Source organism: Alligator mississippiensis, chromosome 2 (genome assembly GCF_030867095.1).
Source record: "Alligator mississippiensis isolate rAllMis1 chromosome 2, rAllMis1, whole genome shotgun sequence".
In the NCBI taxonomy this organism is placed as follows: Eukaryota; Metazoa; Chordata; order Crocodylia; family Alligatoridae; genus Alligator; species Alligator mississippiensis.
The window spans coordinates 186924975-186950959 of NC_081825.1; the positions used below are offsets into that span (position 1 = coordinate 186924975).

At 46.4% G+C, this 25985-nt stretch overlaps 1 protein-coding gene across 9 annotated transcripts in view; it reads left to right on the forward strand.

Moving 5' to 3' along the window:
- The window catches only part of BRSK2 (BR serine/threonine kinase 2), a 490223-nt gene that overhangs the window by 396038 nt on the left and 68200 nt on the right, over positions 1–25985 (forward strand). For all 9 annotated transcript variants that reach the window (XM_059722574.1, XM_059722576.1, XM_059722577.1 and 6 more), the window contains 3 exons: positions 2066–2134; positions 7418–7564; positions 21308–21339. In XM_059722574.1, the coding sequence (XP_059578557.1) occupies positions 2066–2134; positions 7418–7564; positions 21308–21339 (248 nt within the window). The remainder of the gene's footprint in view (positions 1–2065; positions 2135–7417; positions 7565–21307; positions 21340–25985) is intronic.

Below are 25985 nucleotides of genomic sequence, written 5' to 3' on the forward strand. Positions count from 1 at the left end.
ACTCTTAAGCCAGTCAACATTGAAGAGGAAATACTTAATATGGCAAACATTTTCTCTCATGTAGTGAGGCCTAGAAGTATGTCGTTCCAGTAGTGGAAAGAGGTGACAATATGTCTGTGTCAGAGGGCACAGTTCACTGAGGAATCCATCCATTCACAATCAGATGAACAGCTGGATCTGCGGTGAGCAGTTATTTGGGCCTGAGGTCCACATAGGCAATTTTGATGAGCTGTCACAAGCTGGGTCAGCACCCCCCTCCCCACCATCTCCCCTGTGCAACAGCTCACCAAAACTCCCTATGTGGGATGGGGCCCTAGGAAGTGGTGTTCAGGAGCAGGATGGGCATGTGAGGCCAGGGTCACAGGATGGAGTCACAGGATGGTGACAGTACAGGGCTGGGGCTGGGTCAGAGCCATGATCTGCTGCCAGCATGCCCCTATGATGGGCTCTGGTTCTTCAGGCAGGAGCATGCAAGGAGCAGATAGCAGCTCTGCTCTGCCCCAGGCCCACGCTGTCACCGGTCCATAATCTAGCCCTGTGATCCTGCCCTCGCCTGTCCATGGAGAGCGACCCTGGATGCAGTGCACAGCCAGGTGGGGAGCTGCTTCTGGGGCCATGGCCAGGATCTTGGGGCGGTGACAGCATAGCACTGGGGCAGAGCTGGAAGGTGCCGCCGAGCCTTGCTGAGGGGCCACAACACCCACAAGGGGGAGAGGAGGGCTGCGAGCCCCATGGAGGGGGCTCGAGAGGCCAAGGAGGGGTGGCAGGGGCAGGAAATAGCCATGGGGCAATGCCAGCCCCACCAAGTGGGGGAAACTTAGCCTCCCTTCCCTCACCTCTCCCCTCCCCTGGCCCGAGGTGCATGGCCCGCAAGCTGGGGAAGGAGCGGGGTGGACCCAGTGTCAATTCCACATCACTTGGGGTGGTGACGGTGTTTGCCCCACCACACACTTGTAAGCAGCACCCAGGACTGGGCTGGGGCCAGGTGAGGCAGGGAGCACTGCCCCTCTCCCCCCCCCCCCATCCCTTGCCACCCTGCCAGCTCGGCTTGGACATAGTGGCATGGAGTGAAGCGGTGCAGGGGCAGTGGAAATGGTGGGAGCCCCAGTGAAGATGCTGCAGCCAGGGCCAGGGGCCAGTCTCCGTGGATACTGGCCAGGAGCCTTGTGGCCAGGCATGCAGCCAGGTGGGGAGCTGCATCCAGGGCTGGGGGCCAGTCTCCGTGGAAGTCAGCTGGGAGCACACAGGCAGGGTAGGACCAGCCACATACACCATGGCCCAGGCTGCCCCCATGCCTGGGTCAGCGGGGCAAAGGGACCCACCACAGGCTGGGCAAAATCACACCATGGGCTGGATCCAGCCCACAGGCCATATTTTGCCCACCCCTGAGCTAGATACACATAATCTTGGTTTGCTTGATTGTTTCCATCCAGTGGGGCCAGCTATGAAATCCCTAAAGACATCACCCTGCCATTACAATCCTTAGCTTCCAGCTGAGGAAAGTGGAACTGGACAGTTGGCACTTCCTTGGCTCACTGTTGAGCAATAGGAAATTCCCATTTTCCCTGTATCCCTTCCTCCCCAAAGGCTGAGTGCATGCAGCCTGTAGGCATCTAGAAAAGACCCAATTCCCTTTCCCCTCCAACCCCTACTGATGAGTACCACAACTGTGAAGTTAAAAAAATAAATGAGAATGGCCAGAAAACATTACATGTTAGCAAATAATATGACTAATTTCAAGCCCCATTAAGAACAAACCAGGAGAGAAAAAAACTCTTGATATCATTAAGGGATCTCTGATGAAGAGCTGAATCCAGTTATTTTAGTGGTGTAAGGCCATTCCCAGCCTTCCCATATTGTAGGCCCCATTTTCTCACATTCCCCAAGTCACAGACAAGGGCATGTCCTGACTTTCATGAGAAGCCAATGTATGAACCCCCTTGCCTGCTAGTTAGGAGCATTTCCTTGGAAGGCAGCTGCTTTGGTCACCACTTCCAGTCCTTCAGTCTTCCTGCCCTGTTCTTCAAGGACATCTAATTTAAGCTCCTATCTTCGTGTTGCACAGGGAGAAAAATACGATGGAAGAAAAGCAGATGTCTGGAGCTGTGGTGTCATTTTGTTCGCATTGTTAGTGGTGAGTCATCATCTTTGCTACAGCCTTTAAAAGAAAAACACAATAAAAATCAACAAGGCTGCTGTATTTAATGTTAAATGTATTGACATGGTGTACATTTCTCCTGAGTTCTCTATATTTCTATAACTCTCTGCTGCATGTACTATCTTTCTCTCTGCGTGAGTCCCATAGGAAGCACATGAAAAATGTTTCACTGCTTCTTGAAGTGCTGCTGCCCCTGTACAGCAAAGCAGAGAGGATTGTGGGAGAACTTTCTTCCCCTAAATGCTCTTTGCTCTGTTATGATAGTGCAGCACGTTAGCTTGATTCAAAACTCATTGAAGTCAATTGGCCTCAAAGGGGCAAGATGGTCAAGGTTGTAACTGCTGGGGCACTAGGAAAGCTGATCTTTACCAGATCACCAAACCATCTTGGGTTTTTGCTTTTGTTTCTGTTTTCTCCTTATTTAACTGTGTGAGGAGGTTCTAGTTTTTTGCATTTTTCTTGCTGTGGTTTGATTTGGTTTGGTGTTTGTTACTGCATATGCATGTCAGGTGAAATAGTCATTTTGAAACATGGGATCCTTAATATACATGAAAACAGGCATTTTAATTAGAGTGGCTCTCCGGGACCTGCTCTATTTAAAATGCCTCACCCCCAAGCACATTTATAGGCACCCTAGGCCATAGTTTCTCAACCCATGGTACGTGTACCCCAGGGGGTACGTGAGACACAAGCAGGGGATATGCAGGCGTGGAAAACCCCCACAGCGAGGGGGCACCGCCACTCCCCCTTCTGCTGCCAGGTTCACGTCCGGCCACTCGCCCCCACCCCCAAGCCAGCTAAAGGCTGCTGCAGGAGGTGGAGGGCGGGCACACAGATACCCGTGCACTCCCCACCAACAGGCAGGTAAGTTTTCTTTCTTTTTTATCCTGCCTGGGCTTTGGGGGAGAGGGGGGCAGACTGAGACCCCCAGAGTGTGGGAAGGGAGGGGCAGGGCGCTGCACACTCCCTCCTGCACTGTGGGGATTGGCCCAGCCCACCCGGGGACCAGTTCACTGTGGGCGAGAGGGCTGGCAGTGGCACCGGGTTCTTCCCAGCACTTGGGGCAGGCTGCGTTGATGGGAGGGGGGCTGCTGCCTGCCCGCCCCAGCACCACTGCTGCTGAACATGGGGAAAAACCCTGTGCCGCTGTCAGCCCCCACCTGTAGCCAGCCTGGGCTCTGGGGCAGCTGCAGCAGGCAACAGTCAGGCTGCAAACAACTGCACCAGGCTCCACAGCCCCAGCATCAGCTCCATGCTGGCGGCAACTGCACGTGCGCCCCAAAGCAGAGAGTGGGTTTATCCCCGCTCTCTGCTCTGAGGCACCCATGCAGTCGCCACCAGCATGGAGCTGATGCTGGGGCTGTGGAGCCCGGTGCAGCTGTTTGCAGCCTCCCTGCTGCAGCTGCCCAGAGCCCAGGCTGGATACAGGCAGTGCTGGCAGTGGCACAGCACTTTTCTGGGCTGTGGTGCCTCAGGGCCCACCCCCCTACTGTCTGCTCATAGCTGCAGGATGCTGGAGCCTGGAGCAGCTCCTTTGCAGTCTCCTGGCTGTAGCCAGCCCAGGCTCTGGGTAGCTGCTGCCAGCCACAGAGCCCGGGTTGCTTGTAACAGGGCTTGCAGCCTCCCCAGCTGCCTTCTGGGAACAGCCCGGGCTCCATGGCTGGCAGCACCTGCCTAGAGCCCAGGCTGGCAGTGGAGTGCCAAGCAAAATGGCCTTGCGTGCCATGCTCGGCACATGTGCCCTGGGGATTGCCAACCCCTGCCCTACAGACTTACCTCGCCGTGCCGCAGTCCTCTGCTTCTCCCCATCACCCCAACCCTTGCTGCAGTGGCTCCAGAAGAAGCCGATACCACCTGCCTGCACCACAATTGCGGTTGCTACTTGTCCCCTCTCTCTCCCCCCTTCCCTCTCTCTCTTCACCCTCCCCACTTCCCTGTCTCACTCTCTCTCTCTCATCCTATATCCTTATCTGTCTGTCTCTCTCACCCTCTTTTCCGCTCTCTCTCTCTCTTTCACCCTCTTTCCCTGTTTCTTACCGCTTCCTCCTTTCAAAACTATGGCAAAAAATTTGGCGCACTGCACATTGCACAACACTTTAAATTCCCCAGCAATAATTTGGTGTGCCACACTTTGCACGACACTAGGTTCAGCCCTCCTAGCTTTGGCCAACATCACCTCTAGGCCAGGTACTTTCATGAGCACCCCTGGTGTAAAAGGTAGCAACCCTACCCACACCAGATCAGACATCTGTCATATCATGGCCTTATATACACAACCCTTATTCCAACATATGGCACACATTAGTGTGTATATATAAAATCCCCTGAAAAATTAAGTGTTGGGGTACTTATTAAAATTTTTAGAAGCTAGGGGGTACTTGCTACTTAAAAGGTTGAGAAACACTGCCCTAGGAGACCTTGGTTTCAGGTGCCTTTCACTTGGAGGGGCTTTGAACCTGTATCTCTTTGATATTTTAGCATAGGGCTCTAATGCCAAGGCCACAGGTGAGATATTATTGAGTCCCTTCTTCAATCCTCCTTTTCAAGCTGAGCCACTGCACCTTTTATTTAATATTCAACAGATAAAAGGGATGGGGAACAGTGAAGAAGTTTCTGCCCTGTTGAAAGCAAGGGGCTAGGCTGGAGCAACCAAGATACATGGCTTTTTGCTGGGTAGAATTTTGTGACTTAATCCTGCCCATCCTACCCAGCATAGCTATGCACTTGCCCAGCCAGCGTGCAGCCTCCTGTACATGCTCAGTTGTTGCGTGGCTCTGGTGCATCCACGCTGTGTAGGCACTAGAGTTGCAAACTGCGTTCCTTACGCAGTTGGAAAACTGCCATTTGGGCACATAAAGGGTAATATTACACTCTAATTCTTTCCAGGCTGCTCAAATGTACTACATTAAAGCTCATCTCTGGCTCAGATAAAGGCTCATTATTTCTAACTTGCTCTGAGCTCCCATGATGATATGAATCCCCCAAACCGGGAAAAATGTAGCTACACTGGAAATCACTTCCTTTTTGTTTGGTTATGAAAGTGTCCTTATGGGGTCTCTAAGGAACAGGTAGTTTATACTCATACAAGGAAGAAGTAGCCTATCATATGCAAGAAATGGGATAGATTTAATATGCATGTGTAATTACATTTTTATTTGTATTAGTTCAAATATTTTATTTGTATCAGGTTAAAGTATTTGACCCAAATTCTGACATCCTTGTTTAGTTACTCTTAAAGCTATTCAGGAATTTTTCAATTCAACTTTTTTTGTGAGAAAAAAACATTTTTGTGGGAGTTGGTATTGCTGAATTTTGACTCGAGCAATTTTGAAAAATGCTTCAGATTGTCAGTGTGTTTTCAGAATTTAAGTTGACTGTTGTAAAAAAAATGGTCAAAATCAAAAGAAAGCTTTCTGAAATCATTTAAATGAAATGTTTGGAGTGACTTGAACTATTTTTTCCCATTATTTTTTTATTCAGATAATTTTTTAAGCTTTCAGATAGCCACCCTAACTTGGGATAGGAAAAGTTTTAGATATCTCAAAAACCAAGTCTTGCCCTGCCCTATTACTGAGTTCTTAAGAAGACATTTGAAGAGGTATACCAGGACTTATGAAGGAGTAAGAAACTGATGATTTCATGTTTTGAATCTATAGGAAAATCTAAAGCAGGAAGGATAACTGGCCATGCACTGTAAGAATAAATTCTCCTTTTCCTGGAGGATTCTCTTCTCTTGTACCCCACTGTCTTTAAAAAATGCCTTGGTTTATATTTGGAAATAAACCTGACTCTGGAAAACAATTGAAAGAAGCCCATCATTTATGCTGAGAACAGAGCACTCAATGAATTATATCAGGACTAATACTCTCAAAAAGTGTTGGATCATAATAGCAGTTGTTAATAAAAAGCCCTTAATTTTTTACCTCCAGGAAATGTTGCAAAGCAGTCTCACTAACTTTATTGTGAATTATTCTATATTAGCCAAAGTACCAAACTCTCAGTATAGTTTTTATTTGAAGTCCAGGACACAAAGAACTGGATTATGAGACTGGTAATGTAATATGGGGCCTTTTGCTTCTAGACCACTAGCTGGAACAAATGTAGGGTGATAGCATCCATTGGCTTTTACCATTAGTTTGGCTTTGGTAGATTCTGTAAATAAAGTCAGTAGTTTCTGGATATTACATACAAAGTATTAACATACACAAGGTCTACATTGACTGAAATAAATACAACACAAACACTGAAAATGTTGAAAATGTAGCAGTAACTGAGGACCTGCCACTCCCACAGACTTTAATGCGATATAAGGAAACGCATTGCCTAGCAAGATACAGCCTTTAACTGGGGGAGAATGTCTTTCATGAGAGACATCCGCGGGTGAGAAATAAGGTTATAATAAAAAATATCATAGGTTTATCCAGCTGAGCTTTCCTTTGAAGTTAAGGTGGTTGATTTTGATCTTGCAATAAAGGATAGATCTTTTGCTTCTTTTTCTGACAAGATTGTGTTCTGCTGGTGATGGAAATTTCATCTCAAAAAGCTCTAAGAAATATCATGGAAGAGGGCAGTGAGCAATAGCATTTGGTGGACAGTATGAGATAATAACCTTAGTGTGGAAGCTGGACAGTCCAAGTCAGAGAGGCTGAATGTCCTTGTTTCTTTAGAAGTGATGCACACAGATGCTACTGGTTTGCATTTTTTCCAGCTATTTCATTTCATTGCTCCATTTAGATGGGTTCTTTTTCCCCTTTAAAAGTCTCTCATATGCCCCTTGCTTCGCTCTTGATGTTTGGAATAAATATGTCCAAGGAAAATTAGAATTAAGGAGCTGATAAACATTGCTGTAGTCAGAGTATGCCCAAGAGGACTGCTCAGAGATCAAAGGCTTGAGACTGTTACCAAACATTGAGCTGAATTTAAGTGGATCACTGTATCTTTGGTAAATTTGCCTGAGAAGGCAATATCGCATTTTGTATTATCTTTTATTCAGTTACTTATTTGCTAATAAAAAATTTAATAGAAAAAGCTGTGTCTCATGCTTTGTTTTCCATGTTGGAGAAAATTAAGCAACGCTAAGAAATTATCTTCTTTTGGTGAGGAAAAATATGCTTCGCTTGTTATAGTACGGTGTGAAGTAATACATCTTTCTTTCTTCCTCTCTTTCTTGGCATTTGGCTCAATTTTTCTCTTTTGCCCTTCTCCTATTTTCCTTTCCTTCCTCTCCCCCTTACCATTCCCACTATTGTGTCCCTGCAGGGTGCCCTGCCATTTGACGATGACAATTTGCGGCAGCTCTTGGAAAAGGTGAAGCGCGGAGTGTTCCACATGCCACATTTTATCCCCCCAGACTGTCAGAACCTCTTGCGGGGGATGATTGAAGTGGATGCCTCGAAACGTCTCACGGTAAGGGCAGGCAAGGTTCCTTGGGTGAATTTGATATCTTTTATTAGACCAACCCAAATAGTTGGAGAATATTTATTAAGCAAGCTTTCGGGTTCAAAAACCCTTCGTCAGGCTAAGGAAGTTTCAACAGTTGGTGTGTACTCTTCCTGGATTTGCTTCCATCAGGTGACTAGAGCATTAGCAGGACTTTCCATCTCCATACGTATGTTTGAGTTTCCTCCAGATCTTCCCCCCTTGTGTTTATTTTTGCACAGTTCAAGTAGCTCTACTCTCCACTGCTGCTGACAGGCCTCTCTCCCTGGAGCATGAATAAAGGGAGGTAGATGAAGGTTTATAGGATAATCTGACTGTCTTTCTTTTTAAAAAATGTTGCGGGCAGTTTGTTTTGTTTCCACTCTGGTCCTTCATGTAGAAATGGATTCCTCTAGTAGAAATCTATTCCTTCATAGATGGAGTACATTTTGGAGTCAGCCTGTATGCTCTGGTACCCCAGACTGGCAGAGGGTTTTGTGCCAAGACTGCTCTTCCCCACCTTCCTTTCCTAGGTGTCCCCATCTTTTGCATTTCTGACTGAAGATATGCTCTATAGTTTCATAGTGCTTAGGGTCGGAAGGGACCTAAACAGATCATCGGGTCCAACCCCCTGCCCCGGGCAGGAAGGAGTGCAGGATCATAACACGCCAGCCAAATATCTGTCCAGCTTCTTCTTGAAGACCCCCAAGGTAGGAGAGAGCACCACCTCCCTTGGGAGCCCATTCCAGAGCCTGCCAGCCCTAACTGTGAAGTAATGTCTCCTGATGTCCATCCTGAACCTGCTCTCTAACAATCTGTGGCCATTATTCCTAGTAAGCCCAGGTGGTGCCCAGGGGAACAGAGCCTCCCCCAATGCCTGCTGGTCCCCCCTGGTGAGTTTGTAAACAGCCACAAGATCCCCTCTCAGCCTTCTCTTGTGGAGGCTGAATAGATTCAGGCCCTTTAGCCTCTCCTCGTAGGGCCTGCCCCGCTGCCCCTTGACCATGCGAGTGGCCCTCCTCTGGACCCTCTCAACCCTATATTACCCTCCAGAACCTCTGGACCCTATGTTAAGTAGTCTCCTTTCTTTCAGGATATACTGCCTTCTGTCCTGGACCCTGCATGCTGTCCTCTGCCAGCATGAATAACAAATGTTTGGAACTGTGTTTTCCAGACTCTTTAGACTTTGTGTTGTATCTTTGTGCACCTTGTGCCCTAGGTACCTCATGCTGAGTCCCCCAAAATACTCCATCTAAGATTAATCCCACCACCATCTGAGACCCTAGAGCTTGAGTGCACTGCAGTGATGATATCCTGCATTGACATCATCTTAAAGCTCCTTGGGTAATTTGAAAATATAAAAGTCAAAATAATTTTAAAAAGCAAGATTGCCTGGTATTCAGTGGAGGTTTCTGGCTTGATGGGCATTTTTGCCCTTGTAAATCATATATATCATCAGGATCTGATGATGTTTTTATACAAACTTATGCTTTCAGATTCTGAGTGGGGTATAAAGAAATGTAAATTTAAAATTCTTCCTGGTTCTTCTTTCTGCAAAAATATTTATAAATTAACTCACAGATGAGCACTTGGCATCTCTGCTGGGACTGCTAACAGCAGCATGAGTCTGCACTAGATGGTGGTGATTTGGGGATGCAGATACCAGTCTTCCAGGAAGTGAATTGAACCTTCCTCCCTGCCTCACTTCGGAATGCTGCCCAGTGCCGGCACTGTGGGCTTTGAGTCTCACTGGCCATGTCTACACAAGACATTGACTGTGCAGTAGCTCACAGGTGAAAAGTCCAGAGTGTCATTTTTAATAACCCAAACCAGGAATTTCCCAAGGAAGTTGCATTCTAGTAGAAGAGAAAATTTTATCAAATAAAAAATATTCGTTGAAAAGCTCAGTTTTTCCCAAATTTTTTTTTAAGAATATCTTTTTAACTTTTTCAAGTTTTTCATGAAATTCCATATGTTTGAGACTTTAATTATGAGTGTTTTCTAAACGGTAATCAAAGCTTTTTATTTCCTGCAATTTGGTCCTCCGTGTGCAAAATTTTGCTGATGTTTCGGAGGTTTTCAACAAAAAATATGGAAAAAATGGAAAATACAGTATTTTAAAGAGAAAAAAAATGGGTTCCAAACTACCTTGAAAGAAGACCAATTTAAAAATATTGAATTTTTGCACAAATTATTCATAGCCCTACTCTATGAGACCTTGGTTCTGTCCCACCAAATTCAGAGGGACCCAAAGGAAGATGGTTTCATTAGCATAAGTACTGACTTAGACTGGGCAGTCCTAGCTTCCATTCCTTGTTTTGACACAGACTTTCTTAATGAACTTGGGCATGTCACTTTACTTCTCTGTGCCTCAGTTCCCTGCCTATAACATAGTTAACACTGCTTCCCTACTTGACTGGGCTATTTGGAAGAAAAATATTCTAAAGATGGTGAAACATACATGGATTGATGTGGTGGGAGCCATTATGACCAAGGATCCTGGTTTTCTCTGATAAAAAATTATCCCCAATTTTTGGATAAAAGAAAGTAACCCCAAATCCACATTTTTCTATGATTAAAATGAACTGCCACTAATATATAGATATATATATTATGGTATTTCATTTTAATCACAGAAAAATGGGGATTTTGAGTTGCTTTTGAATTTGAAAATTGGGGATTTTTTTATCAGAGAAAACCAGGATCCCTGATTATGACACATACCCAGTTCAACACCAATTCAACCTTAATAGTGAACAGCATGCTATCTTGTTTTCTACTTATAGAAGTCTTCAGCTTGTTTAGCAGCTATAGAATAAGCAAGTAGGGCTGGAAGGGACCTCACAGGCCCCCTTGCCCAAGGCAGGATTGTCCCATCCCAACCGGGACTAAATCATCCCAACCAAGTGTCTGTCCAACCTGCTCTTGAAAATTTCTAGGGCTGAAGATTCCACAAAGTCTCTAGGAGCCTGTTCCAACGCTTGGCCACCCTCACAGTCAGAAATTTCCTCCTAATTTCCATCCTAAATTTCCTCTGCTGCTGTTTGAGGCCATTGTTCCTACTCCTGCCCCTACAGCCATAAAGAAAAGCCCATCTGCATCCCCTCTGTAGTTGTCCTGCAGGTATTTCAAGACTATTATTGAATCCCTCCTCAGTCTTCTCTTCTGACTAAATAACCCTGGCTCCTTCAACTTTTTCTTATAAGTCATGCTTCCCATGTTTCTAATAATTTTCGTTGCTCAGCATTGGACTCTTTCCGAACTGTCCACATCTTTCTTGAAGTATGGGGTCCAAAACTGGACACAGTACTCCAGGTGAGGCCTCACAAGTGCAGAATAGATCATATTACTGTTGGTTTATATTCAGCACCATTGGTTCATATTCAGCTTATGGTCTATTCTAACCCACAGGTCTTTTTCTGCAGTACTGCAGCTTAGTCAGTCTGTATTTCTACATGCAGTTATTCTGTCCCAAGTGCAGGATTTTGTACTTATCCCTGCTGAATTTCATTTGCTTGATTGTGAACCATTTTTCCAGTTTACCCAGGTCATTCTGGGTCCCAGCCCTGTCTTCCAAAGTGTCTGCAACTCCACCCAGATTGATGTCATCTACAAATTGCTAAATATGCACTCAATTCCACAGTCCAAATCTTTACTGAAAGTAGTAAACCATACCAGACACAGGACAAACCCTGGGAAATCTCACTTGATATTTCCTCCCAACTAGACATTGAGCTACTAATAACTACTTTTTGAGTACAATGATCCAACTAGTTATGTATCCACCTTACAGTACTTTAGTCTATATTTCCTTAGCTTGTTAATGAGAATGTCATGGGAATTCACACAGATCTGAGCAATTCAGATGTTCCTATTTTACTCACAAAGACCCAGACCTAGTGAATTGAGGTCAATGAACTCTTACTTTAAAAGGTTAGTTTTAGGGAACATAATTCACGAAAGACATAGACAAATTAGAAAGAATCAGTTATGATTTGGAGAGGGGGATTCATCTCACAGTTAGCAAATTTGAAGGTGACACTAAGCTGGGTGGAGCTGCACACAATTTAGAGGATAGGACAAGGATTCAGAATGACCTGGATAAACTGAAGATATGATCCAAAAATCAATGGAATCAAATTCAGTAAAGACAAGCACAAAGTCCTGTACTTAAGATGGTATAAACATATCCACAAATACAGACTGTAAAATGACTGGCTTGCAGCCGGGGGTTATAGTGGACTGTAACCTGAGCCAACAGTGTGTGGTTTTTGCAAAAAGAACCCGTATCGTACTGGGCTGTATTAATAGGAACATTTCTTGCAAACCAACAGAAGTGACTCTTTCACTCTCTGGGGCACTGGTAAAATCTCACCTGGAGTCCTGAGTCCAGTTTGAGAACCGTATTTCAAGAAAGACATGGATAAATTAGAAAGAGTTCAGCAGAGAGCAGCAAAAATGATGAAAGGGCTAGGAAACGTCTATTGTCTGTGGCTGCAAGGGACAGGACAAGAAATAATAGGCTTAAATTGCAGCAAGGGAAAATTAGGTCAAGTATTAGGAAGAACTGGGTTTGTACAGTACCAAGCGAAGTACGGCTCTGATTCATGTCGGACTCTCTAGATGATCCCATATTACAAATAATATTAATTAGTATTAATAATTATTAATTACAATAATTATAGTATGTCAGCATTACTTTCTTCTCCTTTCACTTTGCATTCTTTTTGGCTATGAAAATCTCTCAGTATGACACAACAGGTGTAAGGATTGAACATAGAACTGTTCTTGAATGAAGATGGCTCTTGATAAATGAACTGGCCTGACAAATGGGTTGACTTAGAGCAAACAGACCACACTCAAAATAGCACAGCGTAGAGACGAGTCAAACCAACAGCCTCTGTATGAATGCCCACAAATATCATGGGAGAGTTTGTGTCTGGAGCAGAGCTTTTTAGCTTGGCCCATCACTACGCCAAGGCAGCTGCTCTGTTGAGGCCACTGCTTGTCATGCTGCCAATATTGTCCCATTGTTTCTTCATGGTCCCCCATCTGCCTGTCTACAGCCATCTGTTGTTTCCTGACTCAGACTGAAAGCTCTTTGGGGGAGCTTTCAGTCTTTTTTGTTCTGAGTTTGTACAGTGCCTAGCACAATGGGATTCTGGCCCAGGAGCAAGGCTCCTAGGCACTGCTGGAGTTCAAATAAATAATATCCATTGGATTCATTTTGTCCCAAAGCTTTCACACTGGGAATTAGCCCCCTCTCCTTCCAGGGCCATCATTTGAGCTTCAGGAAGCCTCCGCTGTCTCTGTGCATGTGCACCATATCTGCGCCTGCTTTTTGTTGTTTCAAAGCCAGCATCATGTGGCCATTGCCTGCAGTGGTTGAGAGATAGGAGGAAGCAGGATTTTTACAGCCTCCATAAAATGGCATTAAATTTGGCAAACCTCTGTGCAAACAGTGAGAAAACCCTCTGGGAAAGGCTGTTAAATGGCCTTCATCGCTTAAATGCATTTAAACCTTGTGTTTAAAGGAAGACAGGAGGAGTGAGAGTGGCTCCCACAATGGATCACCCTCCTTTACACTGCATAGTAAAAAAGCTACAGACTTCTTGTCAAAACCAATCGCCCTTCCATAACCCCTCCTGTCACTTTAATGCAGATGAAAAGCAACAAAGCATTAATTAATTACCTGAAAAAAGCAGTGAAGATGTTGGCAGCAGCAAGCACACTTGCACAGTATTATATTAACATTTCAATGCAATTACATTCAAATCAGTATAGACATTGGTTTTGCAGAGTATTCTTCATACCTGAGATATCCCAAAGGGCTTTTCACTAATGATTTTAATTATTTTAATACAGGTAGTGCTGCTGTTGTGTGGGCAAACAGTTGTCATTGTGCAGTCAGCAAGAGCTGTCACACACTCTTGTATCTATTTTTATGGGGCAGTCCACTTTTTGTAAAGGCCATGGGATCTTTCACATAATCTGGAATGGCTAACAGAGACAGGCAGAAGGGACTTCAATTTAATGGCTCAACTGAAGGAGCCTGAAGATGTTTTGACCAGGACATGAACTTATGACTCCTTGCTCTGTCTTGGAGACTGACATGCTGTCGCCTCAACCATGCTGACATTTTTGCATATCACAGACACGAGAGGACAGCCAACACACTGGGTGTGTCTACATGTGGGCATTTAATGTGCATTTGCCCTATTTAAGGCACATTAAAGGTACATGTCTACACATGCGTGTCCTTAATGTGCCTAAAAAATGGTGATTTTAGGCTAATCATGCCTAAATTTGAGACTTGCATAAAGCAAGTACAAAATTTAGGCTCGATTATTTAAAGTGCCTTAATGCACATATAGGCACGTTAGTGCGCATTAATGCAGGGCCTTTAGTGCTGGGTCTGCCCAGCCACTAGGGGGCTGGCCAGAGCCCAGCCCCAGGGCTCTTGGCTGGCTGCCTGTCCTGGTCCAGGGCTGGGCCATTCTCTGGCAGCCCCTAGCTGCAGTCTATAAAGGCCTCCAGCCACTGTGTGCCTTAGGGCACACATACCATGAGCTTAGACAAGCATGTTGCTGTGTTCAGAAGCCCATCAGCCCCCATGTGCCCCCCTGGGCAAGACCCAGGCAGCCTCTGCCAGTCCTGTCCCCTAGCTAGAGCTGCTCATTGACCACAGGGGAGTGTTGCAAAGGACTGCAGTCTGCTGCATCCCTTGCCCATGCCTGAGATTCCTCCCAGGGATGCTGCCCCTGCTCTCTATAGCAGCAGGGCCAGCACCTGCTTCTGCTCACCCCCAGTTCTGTCTCTTTGCAGGCACTGTGGTGAAGCACCTGTGTAGCAAGGGTCCCTGTCCCTGGTCGTGCCCCTGTCCTGGGTGCTGCTGGCAGCCCTCCAGGGTGGCATCGCAGGGACAGCCACGCAGGGCCCCAGACAGCTGACATGAGCATGTCCAGCACATCTTCCCCATCAAGCCCTGGCCCTGCCCATGTGCCCATGCCCATTCCAAGTGCCTGGAGCCCCAACTGGGCTTAAGACGAGGTGCACAACCATGTGGAGCTCTGGGGCAGGCCCAACGTCCAGAGGCAGTTTGTGTGGGGTGGGCGCTTGAACACTCACATTTATGAGACCATTTCAACCAGAATGCTTGAACGTGGCCACTCCTGGATGGCTTAGCAGTGCTGCGTGAAGACCAAGGTCTTATGGGCATGGTGGGTGGCCATGACTGACATCAATTGTCTGTCCAGTTGTGCCCGTAAGACTATACCCTTTATATGGGAGCTGACCTTCATTTGGTACCCTGGGAGACAGGCCACACCCCTACAGGTGCCATGAGCAGGGACAGCCTGCTCTCACGCACACCCCGCCCTGATGCCTCCAGTCATGCGTCACTGGAGGACAGGAGCTTGGGCCTTCAGCACCCCACCCTGCCCACCTCCCTGGCTGCTGCATCCACTGGCAGCTTGTGAAGCCATGCCCAGCAGCTGCCTCACCCTCAGCTCTGCCCCCCCACACACTGCCATGAGGAGCAGCCGGGCACACCACTGGTCACCAGCACCTGCACCTCATCCTTGGGGGGGCCCTGGCTGGGTGCTGGCCTGCTGCTCATCACAGGCTGTGGACACCGGATGCAGCCAGACACTGTTGCTGATAGAGAGCCCTGCACCAAGCTGCCAGCATCACCAGCTCTGAACATGTGGTAAGTCCTGTACTGAGGGCCCTCCCAGGCCCTGGCCCTGCTCTTCCCCTGCCCTTGGCCCCTGCCCCTGCTCTCTGCCCCTGCTCCCTGCCCAGACCACCCGTACTCCCCTGGCCCCAGGTTCCCCCTCCACAGCACACAGAGAGGCAGGACACAGTTCAAAACTTTATTGAGCAGTCTGTGTCCCCACAGCTGGCTGGGCACAGGCCTCTCACATGGCAAGGAAGGCATCAATGCCAACAGCGATGTCCTCCTCAGCAGCAGGGGGAGGGATGTATAGCACTGTGACAGATAGCCCTCCAGGCAGTAGTGGAGGTTGCGGGGCAGCTTGGGCTTGCTCGCTGCACTGTCATAGCTCAGGGTCCCAAACCAGGAGTGCTGGTGTGCCCAGGGCACCAGCAGAATCATCATCAGCAGGATGTAATGGCTCACGCAGCCCTCCACCTGTACAAACAGCTCATCATGCACCGCCCAGGACACACACAGCAGTGGCACACTCAGGGTGCACTGGCAGTGCAGGGGAGAGGGTTGGCCCTGGGGCACCTCCCTGGAGAGACCCCCTGTGGGAAGGTGGGGGCACCACCACCCCTTCACCCCAGTTGTCCGGGAGCCCCACACACCCTGAGCCTGGGCACCGTATGGTGGGCAGCAGTGCAACAGAGTTTTTGGCCCCTGTCTGGAGCTGCCAGCAGCCTAGTCTGGCCCACCCTGGGAAGGGGGCAGGGGAGGCAAGTTGCCTCTGGCCAGTAGCCTGCTGGCCCCAGGAAAGCAAGCAGGGCTCAAGGACTCAGCTGGTGGCCGCCTGGGCCCATCCCTACCCAGACAGCTTACCATGGTCCCTGGGCACCCACACAAAGCCAACCTACAATCTGAGGCTGGGCAGTGCAGCACCTCGGGTGCAGAGCATCTTATCTCTGCAATGTTGCAAACTCACATAAAAGCTTTCTGTCTCTTGCCTCTGCAGGGTCAACATCTGGATGTAGGAGAGAGTCTGCAGGGCACTGGGGGAGTGCCACAGCAGGGTTGCTGCCACCCACTGCTGGAGTTGCCCAGACATGCCAACTGTGCTAGCAGCACACCCTCTGGCTCCAGCAGCAGGTGGCAGCAGTTGACAACTAGGTGGTGTGAGAGCAGGCTTGGCAGCAGGTGCAGGAGCTGGCATGGCAGGATGAGGACATTACACAGGAGACTGCCTACAAAGAAGCATGGGACCCAGTACAGCAGGTGCACTGGGCCCTACAGCAACTAGCCAGTCAGGGCCCATGGGTCCTGCCCGCTGCCCCACAGCAGGCCCCCACCTTGGTCTGGGAGGAGGGCTTCCACCACCTCACACCTGCAGGAGCTCCTAGCATTCACCACAGACCCTGGACCCACAAGGGAACTGCCACAGCCAGGTGCTGGCTGCCTGCTGCTGGGTTATGTGCTGTGAACGCCCCCACCCCACAGCTCCCCACTCTGGGACTCAGACAAAGACCGAGACTGCTGTATATAGTTTTCAGTGTTTGGGAGGAGTGTTTTTATTGTTGACAGGCGGGGAGGATGGTGGAGAGGCTGTGTGTGTCAGGGAGGGAGGAGGAAGGAGCTCTGTTGGCTGAGGAGTAAGGTGTGGGGGATGGGGGTAGGGGGTGCAAGGGGAATAAAGGTTTTCATTACAAATATGTGTGTGTCTTGGAATGGTGCTTGGGGGTGGGCAGGGGGTAGGAAGTGTGTGAATGGCGTGGTAGATGCGTCAACCCACTGATCATCATCCCATTCCTGCAGCAGGATGCACTATCAACAGTGCTGGCTGATGCAGCGGGCCCAGAGGTGGTGGGGCTGGTGGGACAGGAGTGCGGTAGTGTCCTGGAGCCCATGGTTGCTGGGGCTGGCAGCAGCAGCTGTGCAGCAGCGGAGGCCCTGGAAGGCTGTGTACCAATCGTCCAACAGGTGGCTAGAGCAGGTGTGGAAATCGAGCAGCACTGGGTGGCTGAGTGGCAGGCGCATGGAATGGCGGTGGGTGAGCAAGACAGCTGCATCAGCCCTGAGGAGCTGGGGACCCTGTCCCTGGGCTCTAGGGCCAGGATCTGGGACAGGAAGGGCTGGGAAGTGCAGCTGCAGCAGGAGCAGAGCAGACACATGCTGCCTGTGTCTGCCATGCTGATTCTCTGACACAGAAAGCATCACCTTAGTGGTCACAGAATGGAGGGTGTACTTTCAAGATGTCTGCTGGGTGTTGGCAGGTGGTTCCAGCTTCAACATAGCTGCCAAGTGCTGGCAGCCATGTGTCCGGAGTCTGGAGTTCCCCCCCAGTGGCCAGAGGGGCACATGGCAAGGCTGCACAGACCTGGGATTAAAGTTAGTCCCAAGTCCCACCACATGTAGACACCTGCCAAAAAATGCTTAATGCTCATTAGCTTAACGCACGTTAAATTTAAGCCCGCTTAAGTTCACATGTAGACATGCCCACTGAGAGGAAGAGAAGAATGTGGAAGAGGCACATATGAAAAAGATTTGGACATAGCTTAGCTCTATCATTTATGCCTTGTCTGAAATCATTAATGGCTTCATCCCTCCACATGGTGTGCGCTATATACTAGGTCGAGTACTAGTGCTCTTTGGGGTGGCTTTTCTGTGTGAGATGGAAGTAGTTACTACAATGTAAGGGGGCCTCCTCAAAAACCATACCCTAGGGTCTTACTATTTGCTAGAACTGGTGATTGGCTATGTTAGAATCCTGTCCCAGAGAAAAGGGGGAAAAAAAGAGAAGAGATACAAGCTGGACTGTCTCTTTAATCTGTTTGTACAGCACCTTGCACATTGGGTTTCTGGACCAAGGCTAGGGTTCCTAGGTTTAACCACAGTATGTGTAATATATAATACTAATGCATAATATTAATGCTTCCTGGGCACAGGTTCTCAATCCAGGTGGAATTCACCCATTGGTCCCAAGGTCATGATTACTTTCCCTTACCATATTGCTAAACTGGGTATGGATCATGGCTAAGCGAGTGGATATTTTTGGTGGTGAATGGAAGTGGGGCAAAGCATGGAAAGGTGGCTACATGCCACCCTCGGCCAGACTGTCCAGAATGAAAAGGTCAGAAGGACAAGAATGATTCTGCTCTTTTTAATCCCAAACACCTAAGCTCCAGAGACTGAACAACACAGGGTAATACTGCAGGCCTACATATGCACTCTTCTCACCTGCACACAGACATGGCTGCTGCTTCTGCTTTATGATTATGAAATGGAGCCTGGGAAATCCAGTTGGGGCTTTTGCATGAGTGGGAATGTTACAACAGCAGGCTTAATCTTTGCTTCTGAGGTTTTGTCTACATTGCAGTCAGAGGAGTGATTGCAGAAGCGTAGACGTACCTGAGTTAACCTTAGTCTGGCCAGCTCAAGAACCAGGAGCAGGAAAGCCACCTGGTGGCTTAAGCTTTGAATCCATTTGTACCAGACTGCCCTGAGTAGACGCTTGGGCAGCTGTAATGCTAATGGTACCGCAGCAGGCCAGATGAAAGCAAGCTCAGGTGTACTTCCATATGCTCCCATGACTGCAGTGTGGATATGGCCCCAGTTCTGAAGGAGATTGTTCATATCTCATCCTTCCCCTGCTGCCCTCCTGCCATGCTTTTCTAAGTCACATTTCCTTGTTTCTTTTATTCCAGAAAAAACCCTGTCATGCTTAACAAATGATCTCATAAAGACTCAGCCACAGCTATGCTGAGATTTCCAGGGCGAGCTGTTGTTATATAATGGACAGACACATTTGATTCCTCTCTCTCTTTACGTTGGTCTCTGCCTCTGAGCGTCTGTCTGTCCCTCTCTGCTTTTGGCTTGCCAGTTCCCATTAGTCTGGAAATGAAGTGGAAAGCAATAAGAGTGGGACAGCTGTCTCCGTTCTTGCTGACCGGTTTAATGGGCCTCAAATTTCCTCTTACAGCCGTTAGCACTTGAGTTTCCTTCCAGCTCTCCCTCCAGCCTTTCGCTATCATGCTGTACCAGCCCATGTGTGCACGCAGCAAGTGCACACGTTGCACAACACATGCACAAAGGTTCCTGTCTTAGCACCCAGGAATGGTCCTTTTCTTCTGGGATCCTGCTGCAGACACAAGCTTAGAAAGGTTTTACTGCAAGGGTTTATATGAGCTGGAGTTGTCCTCTCTCTGCATCAGGGAGAAGAGTTCTGTATGGACATTTTTTTTTTCTTTGTTTTTCCCCATCCTTGTAGAAATGTGTTCCCACCATGAAACAGTTTCTGGGTCTTGCCTACTGTAGGCAGACATTGCTACTGTCAAACTTTAATCATTGGCCCATTCTTCTCCGTACACATCATTGTCCATTTAGCACTCAGTCATACCAGCATAGTTCCATCATCCTCCTATAAGGAATGTAGGACTGGAGTGGAAATGGTGGAGGCCCACTGAGGAAACTGGTGTATGCACCATAGGTGCCAGGGTCGTAAATATTATTACCATAGCACACAATCTCACTTTACTTTGCCTCCATGAAGCTGCTAAGATCTGATGTGGTCCATCAGGAGTGATTTATGGTAGAAGATCAGCCTGATGTTGTCATCACTTACTTCATCTTTTCTGAACTTGTCCCTCCTGTCCATTTTTCTCTCATGAAAAAAACGCCTGTTAAGAATATCAGACTTGCTATTGAAGTGGGAGCATCAGAAGGTCAAGAGACCTTGTATGTGTTGCTGTATAGGAAGGGACCTCAAGAGATCATCCAGTTCAACATCCTGCACTGAGATAGTATCAAGTATACTTCCGCCTTCCTTGACAGATGTATATCTAACCCAGTGATTCTCAGTCAAGGTGTCATAAGATCCATCTATGGGTGTTGCGGGTTGCTTCACAATGTTAGCACTGATAAGTGTGCAAACACCTCCACATGATTTACAAGATAAACCCAGAGATTTCAAATAGGAATCCATAGCACCAAAAATATATTGCTGGCCTACTGTGTTCTTTCTGAGTTCTTTGCAACAGAAGAGTTGCTCTAGTATTTTTCCACAGTCAAAAAATAAGTGAAAGCTAAAAGCAAAAGCTAAGAGCTAGGCAGACATGATTATTTGGGTAAATCCGATATTTTTTATTGGACCAACTCAAACAGTTGGTCTAATAAGTAAACCTACCTGAAACCTACACCCCTGAAAGCTAAGAGCTGGCATTTTCCGAGGGGTGCTTTGCATGACACCACAGGTTTAAGAGAACCTGAGAACCACAGGTCTAACCTGTTCTTAAAAACCTCCAGTGAAGCTTGCTGCATCCCTTCTTGCAGTATTTCACTACCCCAGCAATATTTCCTAAAGTCCAACCTCAGACTTCTTTGCTGCAAATTAAGCTGATTTTCTTCTGGTCCTTCTTCAAGACTACTTTATAACAATCTTGTGTACATTGGAAAACTGTTATCAGGGCTTCCCTTAGTCTTTCATTCTAGATTAGTCTTCCCTTCCTTCAACCTTTCCATATAGGTAATGTTTACACAACCTGTTAGCATTGTTATTGCTCTTCTCCTGATTGCTTCCTGTTTGTCTGTGTCTTTCTTCAAATGTGGTGCCGCAAACTTGACATAGTACTCCTCCTCTAGGCTCAACGAGCACAAAGCAGAGCAGAATGTTTATCTCCTGTGTTGTAACCACAGCACTCCTAAATTAATACAACTTGGTATGAGCTGTACCTTTTCTGTAACCGCATCGCTATGTTAAGTAGTATTTCGTTTCTGATCCACTGTAATAATAGATTCTTCTCTGCCATACTGTTGTCTACTCTAATATCTCCCGTTTTCTATTTATACATTTGATTTCTGCTTACTAAGTTTAGCACTTTACACTTGCATCTATTGAATTTCTTTTTGGTTTCAGACCATTGCTCTTATTTGTCGAGGTCATTTTCAAATCCGGATTCTATCCTTCATAGTTTTGGTAACATTCTGGCAGCTGGGTGTCATCTGCCAGTGTTATAAGTCATAAAATGCACTTACTTGTTCTTTTTTTCTGTACTAACTCCTTGTTTTCTCTTTCTTTTTAGCTAGAACACATTCAGAAACACATATGGTATATGTAAGTAAAATTTTCTTAATCTTATATATTATCTTTAGTGTTATTGCTGTTGAAAGGGGAGCTGGTTCTCTAGAAATCTATGAAAGGGATAGAATGGGTATTGAATTCTGTTTCTCCACATGTTACAAAGAAAATGGTGGAACAGCCAGTGATGATGACTTTCCTTGCTGTGAATACAATTGCCTTTATGTAGATTCAGCTCAGGGACTTTCATATGTATAGGAACATCTGTGTGGCAACAGCTCCATTTAACCACAGGTCATCTTTCCAAACTATGAAATTGCTTTCTGAATACACCGCACCTAGGAAGATACTTCAGTGTGATAACAAGAGATGAGCATCTATGATTACTTGGCTTACAGGGAATCCCTAGTAAAAGCTTCTTGACTGCCAAGGGTTTTTTTATTTCTTTCTGACTTTCACGGGTTTCCTCCAAAGATGGGGAATAATAAGAGATATCTTTAAAAAAGAAGCTGTATTGCATGATAATGAAGGACCACCTGGTCCCTCTTTCCCTTTCTTCACAGTAAACTAAGAGGCTGGCTCATGACCTGTTGATGTATGCATGGTCCCGTGGCTTGACTGACAGCAGCAGCCTCATGTCATGGAACATGAAGTCTATAAGAAAAGGCAATTCTGCTCTGGTTTGGGTGAAGGGAAGGCTTTGTGGCTTTTCTAAAGTGGCTTTGCGCTTTGTATAACTCTGGTAGCACTTCATGAACCGTGGATAAATAGTCTCTTTGGTTTATGTGGATGGTAACCCAGTGAGACTAAAAATTATCACTGATACACAAGGAAATGATGCTTTGACACATGCCTCTGAGAGGTCAATACACCTAGTAGCACTTGGATGTGGGCCACAGAAAGTCAGGCTTTGACAGCTTTTCTGTCACTGCACTCAGGAAGTTTTGGGAATAGGTGTATGTTGTCCTCACCCATTGTTTTTTCTTTTAAACCTCACCAGGAAACAACCCCTGGGGGCAGGGGCGTATGTGTGCATTTTCCTTGTGGTTTTATTGGACGGAGGCATTCCCTAGGCCTCCGGTGATTTCAGTGGGAAAGGAGGGCGTTCAGCACCTCACAGGATTGCCTGGTTTGTTTTCTATTATCCTGTAATGGTAATAGCGTCCCATCAAGGGGGGACACACTAGTTCTGAACAAATTAGCTTAGGCTCTCAAACCAATATGGCTGTATTAATATGAATCACTGGCCAGGCCAATTAACCCTGCTGAGAAGTAGGGAATATCTCTGCACTGGTTTGCACTGTGTTGTGCTGGTAGACCTACACCCAGGAAATGTGGCAGCTTTCAATACCAGAGAAAGCCTTGAATTTTATAGTAGAGATTTTTTTTAAAAAAATCTCCCGAAGAGCCAGGGCAAACAGAAATAAAAAAGAAAGAAAGAACCCCTGGTAAAACCCTTCCAAGTCTTACATCACAAACAAGAAGACATCCCCTGGAATCCCAGCCCTAAATGCTGCCCACAACGGACAGCACAGATCTTGGTGATGCAGTCATTCTACTTAGTTTTTGCCTGCTGTCCACGGGGTGACACCAGCTGATTGACTTTCTTGTTCCTTTTGATTTGCACACTGTGATCAGGAGAGAAATAAATGTTAAAAATCAAAATTGTGATTATATTTTAAATGATCAGCTCACATCTCCATGAGTTATTCTTTCAGACCATTTGCAGATGTAGGCAGATATCGCTGCGTTACTTTACACCGGGTTTACAAAATGGAGGTTTTGTCTTTGAAGACAAGAGAGCTAAACTTATTTTCTGAAGAAGGGCCCGACTCCCCACTTCTTAGCACTATGTAGCGTTGTTTATCCTTGTAAAAACTAAGTATAAATCTCTAATAGCTTTCTGTCTGCTTTGCACAGGTATATTGAGGCTGACAAGGAAAGAGTAGCAAAAGGCAGTGTCAGTGATAGGCTACATGCAAAATTTGGGGAAGCCCTTTTGGTTCCACTCTTTTTGTTTTAATGTAAAGCTATCATCCAACTTCCCATAAAACCTTTATTCATGGCCTTGGATCATATAAGATGGCAGATTAATGACTTGGAATTTGTACTCAGTACTTATTAAGTGATTTCACTTAACTCTTGAAATAGATAATTAGGGTCATACTAATCTCTGGGAAGGATTTAATTGTGACTAATCAGAGAGAGATTTAGAGAATCCATGAAAGTTTAGACCTCAAGGCACAAGCACTTCCCCAGAAAAATTACTGTGTCATACAATCATAGAAAAGTAGGGCTGGAAGGGACCTTGGGAGGTCACCTCACCCAACCTCTCAGGACAGGATTATACCTGCCTCAGCACTCCAATTCACTACACACTAATATGGTAGCTACTTTAAGGATAGGTTTTAGACCTTTTTTAACTGAGATAAATTTTCCACAATGCTACTAAACCTTATGCTGGAAGATGACCCAGAACATAACTTGCCATAACTCAGTTTTTTTTGCCTTTACTGATAAAACAAGTAGCTGAATGAAGTGAAGTATTATGGTGAACTCAGAGATGCAGAATCTTCTAACACTTGTTGGTCAGTGCCCTGCTAGAGGTGGCACAACATTTACTGAAATTGTGGCACATGTACTACAAGTGGCTGTGTGCATGGCACACAGCAGATCGGGGGGGGGACAGGCAGCACAGTGGCCAGCAGGGAATGGAGCAGAAAGCAGAACAGCAGATTAGGCAGGGCACAGAAAGCAAAAAATCCTATAGACGGGGATTGGAGTGGCACTCAGGAGGGCATGGGGCTTAATTTGTGGTATGTCTGCCAAGAAGGTTGACCCCAACTGTACTAAACCATTGGGAAAATAATGGTACTAGTTCTGATTTTATGCATGCTGCTGGGAATTGAGGTACTTATTGTGGGCATCAATGAGGTTCATGCTGGAGGTTCATGACAAGGATTAAGAAACCCAACATACACAGGTATCAAGTCCATTGCAGGCAGCGTCATTTACAAAGAAGGCCTTGTTCTTAAGGCACTCTCATGTATGCTCTGCAGTATTCATGGACTGATGTTGCTTGATGTGCCTGTAGGCTGAAATGCATGCAATCTGCAATTTGTTTCAGACGTGGAGTAGAACAGGCAATACAGTCATGCCAGTTGTAGCACAGAACTGGTGATTTTCATTACCTGGAGCAACGAGTGCCTTGCTGGTGGTGATTGATTTTTTTTTTTTTTTGAAGCCTTCCCTTGTACTTGATAAAGAAGTGTGAAAGTCTGAGTATACATGTGTAGCTTGATGGTGACTGAGGGCATTTGAATGTGAGGTGCAAAAAAAGAGCCCATTTTGTTGCATGATAGCAAGCAATACTCTTTAGAAACAGTCCATTGCTGATGTAAAGCAAGTGTCATGGTGCTGCACTGTCTCAGAACAGGGGTCCTAAAAGGAGAGCCACGAAGGCTCAGAGGATTTTCAAAAACATTCATAAAAAAAAAAAATAATGTTAATAACTCTGAGGTCTCCTGCTCACCATGTAATGATGATGTTCAACTCAGCCAACACCTGACAATAATGAATTTCACGTAAAAAGGCTACAAGCCACACTCACCTAAGAGCCCAAACCGACAAGGGGTGACCATGGGACATCAGACACAATCATACAGCCTTTGAAATCAGTGGCATTTTTGAAACCCATTGACTGTGGGACTGGCATCAGAGCTTATCCATGACTACTGTAGGTTTACATCTTAATAACCTTTACTCCCACTGAATAGTAGCTGATTTCTGGGATAGAGTTCCATTGTAATAAGTGAGGGGTGTTACCACAGACAAGCAAGGGGGCCAGTATCTTCAGACTCAGGATTCTGGTGCCATTAGTCCAGCTGCAACTTCCAGGCCCTCATGCGGTGTAAAGGGATAGGGGAGTCACACATCTAGAAGCTACAGTTGTCCAGTCGCTGCCAATCCATCCTGAGGCATCCACACCATCTCCTGGGATGGTTCAAGGTTGTTGCCTACCCATCTCCTGCCAAGAAGCCTACTGTTTGAGTGTGGTGCAGGCTACAGGGTTTGGGTCCCAGTGAATGAACTTGAAGGATATTTGGTGTGCTTTGTACTTTATATTATTCAGCCTGCTACCGGTATATCTAGACTGAAATCTTGACACGTTATTTATCGCCAGAGTTTTTCATTGTAATGACTAATCAATATTTCCTGCTTTCAGTGAATGAAATGAGATAATTATGCAGGCAGTTTGTGCTAACCACCTTTAAAAAAATAATGTGCTTCTACTGCTGATTGGTTTTGTACTCCCAGCCCTGCTACAGACTCGGTGTGTGACCTTGGGCAAGATACCCAGGTCAGAATTTTCAAAGTTGGATGTCTGAAGAGGGGCAGCTAAGTGCATATCTAGGCAGTCAAATTAGGGGACTTCTTTTCCAAAGTCATCTTCTCCTAAAATCTGACCCTTGTAAGGTACTTCACATTGGGCATCCCAAACCTGTGACACCTTTCATAAGTTCAAGCTCCTTGTATGTAAACTGCTCAGAAGCCCCTTTCTGTTATAATTAGCAGAGTGTGGTGTCAGTGTGTTCATAGCTGATAGTCTGAGATGATTATTCAAATGTCCATTGTAGCTGCATAGCCCAAGGCCTGATCTGTCTGTGAGGCAGCATCTCTAG